Source organism: Fulmarus glacialis, unplaced genomic scaffold, assembly GCF_000690835.1.
Source record: "Fulmarus glacialis isolate BGI_N327 unplaced genomic scaffold, ASM69083v1 scaffold4006, whole genome shotgun sequence".
Lineage (NCBI taxonomy): Eukaryota > Metazoa > Chordata > Aves > Procellariiformes > Procellariidae > Fulmarus > Fulmarus glacialis.
This window is the reverse complement of record NW_009216073.1, coordinates 1-9,226: the sequence shown is the minus strand read 5'-3', so window position 1 is coordinate 9,226 and position 9,226 is coordinate 1. Positions and strand designations below refer to the sequence as shown.

General features: G+C 43.7%; 1 protein-coding gene across 2 annotated transcripts; it reads right to left on the bottom strand.

The window, feature by feature from the left end:
• Positions 1-1,577: 1,577 nt before the first annotated feature.
• LOC104071914 (ribose-phosphate pyrophosphokinase 1-like) lies at positions 1,578-7,237 on the bottom strand. 2 transcript variants are annotated; one of them, XM_009579146.1, is made up of 4 exons: positions 7,066-7,237; positions 5,128-5,301; positions 4,270-4,429; positions 1,578-2,198 (listed from the first exon to the last, which is right to left on the bottom strand). In XM_009579146.1, the coding sequence occupies exons 2-4, from the start codon at positions 5,217-5,219 to the stop codon at positions 2,106-2,108; spliced, it is 345 nt and encodes a 114-aa protein (XP_009577441.1). In that variant the 5' UTR covers positions 5,220-5,301; positions 7,066-7,237; the 3' UTR covers positions 1,578-2,105. The 2 variants fall into 2 exon arrangements, with proteins under 2 accessions (XP_009577441.1, XP_009577442.1); XM_009579147.1 differs by lacking the exon at positions 7,066-7,237 and adding an exon at positions 5,584-5,650.
• Between the last annotated feature and the right edge of the window lie 1,989 nt (positions 7,238-9,226).

Here is a 9,226-nt window from a genome sequence, read left to right as displayed (position 1 = left end):
CCCTGCTGCAAGAGGGTTAAACCAGATGACCTTCCAAGGTCCCTTCCAAATAACATTACTCCATGATCTACCTTGCAAGTGACCCAACTCAGAAGATGCACATCACCTTTGTAAGGTTTTTAGAAGCATTTATAGGCAGAGGCCATGTTTTTTAAATAAAAGTTTAATTCCTTCATCAGGTCTTAAGTTTAAACACAAATGCTGCTGAAAATCCTCACACCGCTGCTCTGATGTCCTGGCTCTTAGCTCTCAGGGCATTGGCAGTGCGGCAGCAGGGGCTCCAATACAGGAGGCAGGAATCAGACTCTCGGTAGAGCTCAGTGCAGGATGCAAAGCAAAGAAGCAAGAGACACACACTTTCCAGACAAACACCAATTCTTATACAAGAAGAAAAACTCTACACTGTAATAGAAGTGTTAAGGTTGCCACAGGACAGTTCTAGGAAGGGAGAGAAGTCTTCAATAAAAGGCACAACTAAAGAAGTACTTCCCTAGATCTTAACCAAGTCTTTCAGTTAGTTCCACTTATACCCCAGCCCCTAGCCTCTCAAAGCCATGCTGGTTACTCTAGCAAGGAATTTCAAGTTCCTTCTTTTCCCTTTTTCCCTTCCTCCAGCTCAAAAACAAATAAAAGAGGAGTGCTTATAAAAACCAATGCATAAAACAGCTTGGTCTATAACGCCGTAAGAGTCCAGGAGAGACTTAACAGTTTACCTTACGATTGTCTGGTACAGTTACTAAGTATTCAAGTTTCAGATGATACTTATTACATCTGGGAGCCTCAGCCAACTCTAGTTTTGGTATTTTTCTTTCAGGCACTTTGCTGCCTGTCAGGCTGGTGTTAGATCTACAGTTTTCCCAGTACTATGTATCACCAGCCTCTTCAACCCATTGCCGTACGCACCCATTAGCAGCATCAGACCCACTCCAAGGGCTTCTCCAGGTTTTGTAGTCCTGCAACCTCCTATACGCCTTGGTTTAAAGATCTTTTGCTTTCAAGGCAAGGCAGACAGTGATCAGGACAAGCAACCAGAATGTGTCAGTAACTTACAGGACAACAGGATTGCAGGCAATGAGAGGCTAAGACAGCTGGACACAAAGCTGTTGCGTATTAGGTCACCCCAGCGTCTGAGCAGGCACTTGCTAGATGCAACAACCAAGCTACTATGGGATAAAGAGGCTCAGTTTACTAGTGTACTGGTAAAAAAAGGATCAAGGATTTGCACAGCAATCAAGGTGCAGCTATTGTACATGACAGCAGTCCTCTAATCGCTAGCAAGGCTATCAGTAAGCTGTAAAAATGAGGAACTGGTTTTAGCCTACACTAGAAACTAAAGCACACAACCACCATGAGTCCTCTACATAAGAGGGAGAAGAATGCTTGTCCAGGATGCACCTTCACCACTAAGTTAACACAGCAAGGCAGTACTGCACAGACTATGCTCTCACCTTCACTTTGTTGTGTAGCATGCTAAAGGACATTTAATTTCATTAATAATTAAGATGAACTCAAGTTTGCAAGCTACACTGATCTCCTTTCATGGGAGGAAGCTGTAGCAGAACCACCTCCCAGGTGTCCCCCAGGGCTTCACCTAGGGTCAAGCTTTGCCAAGATACAAGCCTTCCCCATTGCTCTTCAAGGGCTTCTGTCAGGTATAGAGTGGTAAGACAGCCAGCAGTCTCTCAGACTCTTGCTGTAGATCCAGATCAACATGTCCTAGGGAGCTCTACTTCCCAAACAATTTAGGGTGCGCGTGCCAGATCATCTAACCCTGCCCACAGACAAACCCTCTCCCTCCCCCCCACAAAAATAATTGTGGCAATTAGCCATGTGTCAGTCCCGCTCTCCACAGATCTGCAGATTTGAGTCAATACTACTGATGAGCCCCAATGCACAGGGTTGCTGGTGGAGTTGGGAGTGTTACAGAGATAAGCTTCCCCCGCCAGCCTCCCAGTGTTGGGATCAGAGTCAGTAAGCCTGACTTAAGCAGGAGGAGCTGTGGAGAACTGCACTGGAACAAACAGAGTCTTCTACTGAACTTTACAACAAGCTGAACAACTTTTGGTTTTAAAAAAAGCCATACAAGCAGCAGCTGGCATCTGTTGTTATAAAGGGACATGGCTGAATAGGTAGGAGACAGATTCCCCATTATGAGTCCTCCTGATGGCCTCTGCAAGGATCATTGAGATGTCAATCACCTGGAGGGGAAGAAAGATGCATCAGTGTCACTGAGAAAAGACATCAAGCCTGGAAGAACGGTTGGTAAATTAGGAAGAACTTAAAAAGTAAACTCATCACTCAAATTTATAACATGCCAGATGCAGACAAAGGACTTCTACACAGGACTGGGATTTAATTACATATAAATCTGAAGATCTTCTACATACAGCACTACAAGAATTATTTCACTGTTGATCTTTGTCAGGATGACAGTCTACTGTCACCTTTCTTTGCTGAGACTCCCTAAGCTCAGTCTGCTTACCCTAGGACTATCTTATTCACTTTGTGTAGGTTGTGGAGAAGTTAGGGGAGTCTAAATCAAGATCAGATCGCTTCCCTTGAGTCAAGAGGCTTTACCATCACTGCCAGCAGTCTAAGAAAGATGAAGCTGCTGTGCTGTAGCTCAGCTCCCAGTCACTGTGCTGGCTCCACCTGGTGGGGTAATCCAGTTAACAGGAGGGAAAATCAAGTCTCAATAAAATTCTAGCTCTGAACCCCAGCAGCTAAAGCATTTTGATATACGTAGTCTCAGTCAGAAGCACCGTGCTCATGGTGCGTTAAGGAAACTAAGTGAAATCCATATTTAACATTTTCTTTCTTCTGGATAGTTTGCCTCCTAAGGAAGGAAGGAAAAAAAACTTAAGAGCTGCAGAGCAGACAGAGCATGAGACTTACGACAAATCCTTTAGTTCTGTATTTCTCAATGCTGAACATCAGATGTTAGTGTAAAAGATTGAGATGTTAAGTGAGAACCTGAAAAACTACTCCAGTGCAATCTTTGGCTACAGCTGTTTACATACTAATTACGAGTTTAACATTTCGCCTACATTAACTGTAGTGTGGAGCTTGGGAAGAAGTTGAAGCATCAGACATCTTTTAGATGTGCTCAGTTGCAGGAATATGATCCAGAAGTTAATGCTGAAAAAAATGCAACCCAATAGCAGTTTGCAATCTCCTTACAGCTTACTTCCAAAAGCAACTTAAAATTCACTCCAACTTCAACCAGTTGAGCTTCCTTTTCATCAGAACCCCAGTACTGGGGAACCTGCTACACTTACAACACAGTACTAGCTGAGTCTTAGCAGTGCCATTCACTTTCCAGAACTTCTCCAAATGCCTGTGTCCTACGTATCTGTGCTGTGAAGGATGCCCTTGGCTGTGTGTATGCTACAGCAGTAGCTGAAGCTTCTGATGGACCTATTATGCCTGAATGCTCAAAGCTGCACTTTCCAGCTGTCCAGTAATACAGGAAATCCTACAGGAAAGCCTAGCTCAAGTTGTACAGACAATTTTTTTCTTCCAGGAAAGTCAGCCTCAGCTTGGGAAACAAAATGCCACAATACTTTTCCTAAATGGAAAACCCAAGACACAGAGTGAGCATCAAGAGACCAGCTTTTAGCTTTCATATGGATGGCAAAGTGGTTTTGTTTATCTTTGGCAAGTATCTGAACATTGTACTGTGGAGCTGTGTCAACTGCTTTTAGTCAAACCAGCAAGACATGTCCGTGGGACAAGACTGCACTCCCTCTCCAGCTCACCTGCACTGCTATTATGACCAGACATGAAACATTCACCTTTCCCAGACCAGGCCTACTTCGCCTCACAAAAGGAAGGGACACTCTGCATAAAGGGCTGGGCATAGGTGATAGATACACAGCTGAAGCTGGCATTACCAACTTCACAAGTTCCCATCTACTTCTGCTTTAGTATTACATGTCATCAGCATATCACTCCTCCAAAGTGTACAGATACAACTGCTTGCTTATATCACGGCCCCATTAGATCACTGATCTGATCTAGGTAAAATAAGCCCTGAAAAAAATTTACTTAAATGAACTGTTTAAGATGAGCTAGGTTAGAAGCTGCTTTTTATCAGTGTAACAGGTCTGTTACCCCACAACAACAGGAATAAGAGAACTAGTCAACACTGCCATTGATTCCAGTACTAATGAACGTGCTGTAAGCACTAGACAGTACTACCCACCAACAGGAGGACAGACAAGTGCTACCGCCCCCCCAGGAGTAACAGAAGAGAAAGTAGATGCTCACCTGGATTTTAGGACACTGCTTCATCTTATCCTCCTGGGGTATTGTGTTTGTGACTACAACTGCCTCAAAACAGGCATTGTTGATCCGAGAAATTGCTGGCCCAGAAAAGATCCCATGAGTTAAGATGGCATAAACTTTGGTGGCTCCAGCTGACACAAGCCTACAGGGGGGGGAAAAAGGAGAAGGATGAGAAATTCTTAGCAAGTATTAAACTGACATTAGTGCAGGGCACATGGTAAGCATGAAAGGAGACAATACCATATGCTTAGGGGACAGGCTACCTTTGATTCCCCCCCTCCAGCCCACTATTGATTTGGGGGAAGAAAACAGTTTAACAAGTACCATAAAATCCACCACAGGCAAAGTACACATTGAAAAAAAAAAAAAATCATTCTTAGCCCTGGGACATTTGGACCAGATCATACAAATCACCTTCTGTGATTTTTGCCAATACAAGGTAGCAGATATTTAATACTGAGTGTTGCATATGCTGGTGTTTCTAGTGTAAAAGGCTTGAAAGAAATCAAAGCTTAAAAAGCTTACTTCTAATAGAAATTCAGATTCATGGCCTTAAGTTGATGGACCAGACAGCACTTAGTTCTACCTAGCATAGTCAGTGATGGTCTAGTGGAAGACATACAAGCATTTTTCAAATAAAAGAGACTCTATGGCCTTCTAGCTATTCCCACTCTGAGTACTTTAACTAGACTTTTTACTTATTTTGTATGACATGAGATAGATAATCAAGAAACTGTGTATTACTTCACGAAACTTGACATGCAAATAATCGGATTAACTCATTACATAGCATTCACTAACAATAGGCTGCTGATTTAAGAATCAGTCAGCCCTACTCACTTGTCCGCAGCATGACAGATGGTACCACATGTGTCTGCCATATCATCTACCAGAATGGCCACTCTGTCTTTCACATCACCCACCAGCACCATGCGATCCACTTCATTGGCCTTCTTGCGCTCCTTGTGAATGAGGGCGAAGTCTACATTCAATCGATCTGCAATGGAGGTCACTCTGAAGAGAGAACAGTTTCCAAACAACACTTAACTCCACACAACAGCTTCAATGGAATCTCTTAAAACTATTAAGCACAAACTACCACTGCAGTAAGCGAAGCTGTCACCACATCTGTTACTGCTCCCAAGCAATTAATAGAAGAGACTCTGCGACCTTACTTTCCCTTCAAGAAGTTAAACTGCAATCTCTGATCTAATCTCTCCCAATGACAGCAACTAGATTAAGATAAAACGGTTTTTCATCCTGACCACTGTAATCAATTTAAAGCTCAAACCAAACCCTACCCAGCAAGTTTGGCAAACCTGAAGTGATCAGAATGCTTGGGAAGTTGTCATCTTTGTAACACTACACTGGAAAGGCTTAAGTTGTGCTACAACAGGGATCTACTTGCACTCACATAAGCATTCAATTGTCATGCATACAAGTACTGGCACAAGGACAGTGGCAGGGGTACACATCCAAGAAATGCAAGTCCACCACCTCACATTTACTTTGGTTAAAGTGACCACAGAACCACCTTACTAGAGGGACCTAAACTTTATATATTGATACTGATGAATAGTAAAGATTTTAAAAGCATTAAGAGTGAGAAGGAACAAAATACACATGCCCCTAAGAAATTCTACACTTGAGATGAGTAGACTCCTAGCCTCAGCAGATCAGACTCATCACCCTGGGAGTCCTACACAAGATTGTTAAACTAAACTGTTTACTGAAGTATTTAGTTCTGCAGTATCTCCATAAAATATTGCACCAGCTAAGATTGACGCATTTCAGTTTAAGTGGCTTTTGAAGAGGTTTTTTCAGGAGTCAGATTATAGCTCGCTGACTTGGCATTTCATATACTGCATTAAGCAACAAGCTACAGAAGTAGCTGAATATACAAAAGGTCTTGTCCAATACATGGGCCACAACAAAGTTACAGGAAGACATACAGCAACCTACAGCAGTAGTATCTCTTGGCTGTTTGTAACAGACAGCTTAAAACACTCTGAAGTATGTGAATCAGGTCAGCACGCACCAACATTTTGATGTGACAGTCCTGGATTAAAGAATACATGTGTCCCTTTGCTGTTCACATGTAGCCCTTTTACAGAAGCATCAAAGAACAGCCTAGTTTCTCCTAATAAGCACCTGATAACATTCTGAACTGCCCACAAACTGACACTTATCTGCAGAAAGATGGGAGATTGTCAGACTATCAAAGTAGAAATGTGCTATAACATATGCTGCTGCTTTTTGCCAAGGAACCATCTATCTTCCTTGCTCTCAGGGAAGAGGAAGAGTAGCAGCAGGCTTAAGTCCCAGCTAGATATTCAAATCAAGAGTAATAAAGTAACAAAATGCCTCAACAGACTAACTTTAATACTGCAGAGAAAACAGCCTGGAAAAAAATGTATCATTAACCAGCAGCAGTAACCTTGTCTTGGCATAGGGGTTAGGAGCTACATGATTCCCTCCTTCAACCAGCATAATTACCCTTCTAAAAAAAATTGTTTTAGTTCAAGGTATGTAGTAATTGCGCAATTCCTACCTACGCAGCTGTGATTCTAGAAGCTATTTAATTCTCCATGTAGCCCAAGAAACCTTCTAAACATTCTCTAGGAAGAGTATCTGACCACACTTTACTAGCTGCCACAGACTGTCTTACAGAAGGCAGGCTGGCAAAGGGAACGTGTCTTAAGAATAAGGTCACAAGCACTCTCAGGAATTCAAGTAGATATAGAAGCAGCACCTCAAGCTAGCTGTCTGACAGCTTACCTCTTGGCTCCACCAGCATCTGGTGAAACAATGGTGCAGTTCTTCCACTCTGCAATATTCTCTTTGATCCATTTCAGTACAGCAGGCTCAGCATATAAGTTATCAACAGGGATATCAAAAAAACCCTGCAAGGAAGACGACAGGAACAGATGTAGTTGAAGGTCACATTCCAAAAACAGTTGGAAGAAGCCTTCTGTATGATCAGGCATGCAGCCACTGCCTTTCCACAGTTTTCAGCTTTCCTTTCTACTTCCCTTAATGCAAGGACAGTAGCCTTTGGGATACACAGAATAGTAATGTAAGAAGTCTTCAGAGCCAGAAATGGTTTAGCAGCATAAATAACACTTTACATCTGACACTTTCACAACATGGAACTAGTTCTATCCTAAGGGGGTGCGGAAAACCAGCATCAAACGCACTCATTTGCAAAGCAGCTAGCTGCCTGTTTATAAAGTCAATCTTTAAAGCTCATTAACTACACTGTTTGCATCTACAGGAAACCTATGAAAGAGGCTTGAGTAACATTTGTTTTTAAACTAATGCAGCTGGTTCCACAACTTTACACTGACCCAGCAGACTCCTCCAGGTAAACCTCAAAGGTCACTAAAAGCCAGAAGTTAATCCTGGACAGGGAGTAATAAGCAGGACAGTGGGGGCAGCTACTCTAGAGGAATGCTTCAAGGTATAGGGGGTAACACATCTTTCCTACCATCATTCTTTTTGCACGCAGCAACCCAGCAACTACAAGAATCAGGCTGAAACCAGCCAGATGCTGGAAGCTTATATACACAAACCCAATTATTCAATTGAATCTCATCATTGCTGCTGGTGAAAGGTCAACCCTACAGCACTCATCACAACTCCAAGCCTCTTAGGTAAGAGGCATACCTCTTGGGCTCTGTTCTTTTATTTCATGATCTTTCTGAAAGTCTTCTCAGCTGTGCCCCCATAGATTTTTTCCATCTGAGACAAAGTATTTCTGGGCAAATTATACTGGAAGAAATTATACTGAAGTGTGAATGGCTGCATTTCCAACTGTTAAAATGACAGCCAGCTCACGTACTTCACCAGGCAGCAGGTATCTTATCCTTCTGGATTCAAAGTGTTTGCAGCAATACAACAGATATCCTTCCCTCTGCCACACCCCTCTCAGTTGCACTGAGTTGGTTTCTTGGTCTCAGCGCACTTGCTCACGGTGGAAAGAGACAAAACTGATAATTTAACAGCTTGCTGTCCCTCCTCTCCCTGGTATACACTCTTGCCACTTCTCTTACACAGCTCTGAACAAGATTTCAATTGCTCTGTGAGACTGCTCCCTTCTGAGGGGGACAGAGGGCTCAATATGCCAACCAGACCCATCCCACAGGGAAGTCTGCTGCCTCCCTGGGACCCGAGTTAAGGACATTACTAGGAAACTCCCTGGTCTGTACGGCCCTCTGACTATTACCCACTATTGGTTATACAGGTTGGCAGTGATGAGGTTGCGGAGAGAAGTCCAGAAGCGATCAAAAGGGACTTCAGGGCACTGGGCCGATTGGTTGAAGGATCAGGAGCACAGGTAGTGTTTTCCTCGATCCCTTCAGTGGCAGGGAAGAATACTGAAAGGAACAGGAAAACACACCTGATCAACACATGGCTCAGGGGCTGGTGCCATCAGCGGAATTTTGGCTTCTTTGACCGTGGGGAGGTCTACACGGCACCGGGCCTGCTGGTGACAGACGGAGTTCAGCTGTCTCACAGGGGGAAGAGGATTCTCGCTCACGAGTTGGCAGGGCTCATCGAGAGGGCTTTAAACTAGGTTCGATGGGGGAAGGGGATAAAACCAGGCTCACTAGAGAAGAGCCTAGGGTTGGCACACCAATGTTGGGGGCGAAATCGATAGCCCAGCTCAAGTGCATCTACACCAATGCACACAGCGTGGGCAGCAGCGGAAAGCCATTGTGCAGCAGGATAGCTATGACTTAGTCACCATCACAGAAACATGGTGGGATGACTCTCACAATTGGATGCTGCAATGGATGGCTATAAACTCTTCAAAGGGACAGGCAAGGAAGGAGAGGCGGTGGGGTGGCTCTGTATGTTAGGGAGCTCATGTATGTCTAGAGCTCAACAATTGTGATAAGGTCAAGTGTTTATGGGTGAGGATGAGGGGGAAGGCCAA

Excerpts from the sequence above, each read along its gene's own strand:
- LOC104071914 (XM_009579146.1), bottom strand. The coding sequence starts at position 5,219 with ATGGTGCTGGTGGGTGATGTGAAAGACAGAGTGGCCATTCTGGTAGAT. Across the intron at positions 4,430-5,127 it reads ATCTGTCATGCTGCGGACAA|GCTTGTGTCAGCTGGAGCCA; the intron begins GTGAGTAGGGCT and ends CCCCCCCTGTAG. Across the intron at positions 2,199-4,269 it reads AGCAGTGTCCTAAAATCCAG|GTGATTGACATCTCAATGAT; the intron begins GTGAGCATCTAC and ends CTTCCCCTCCAG.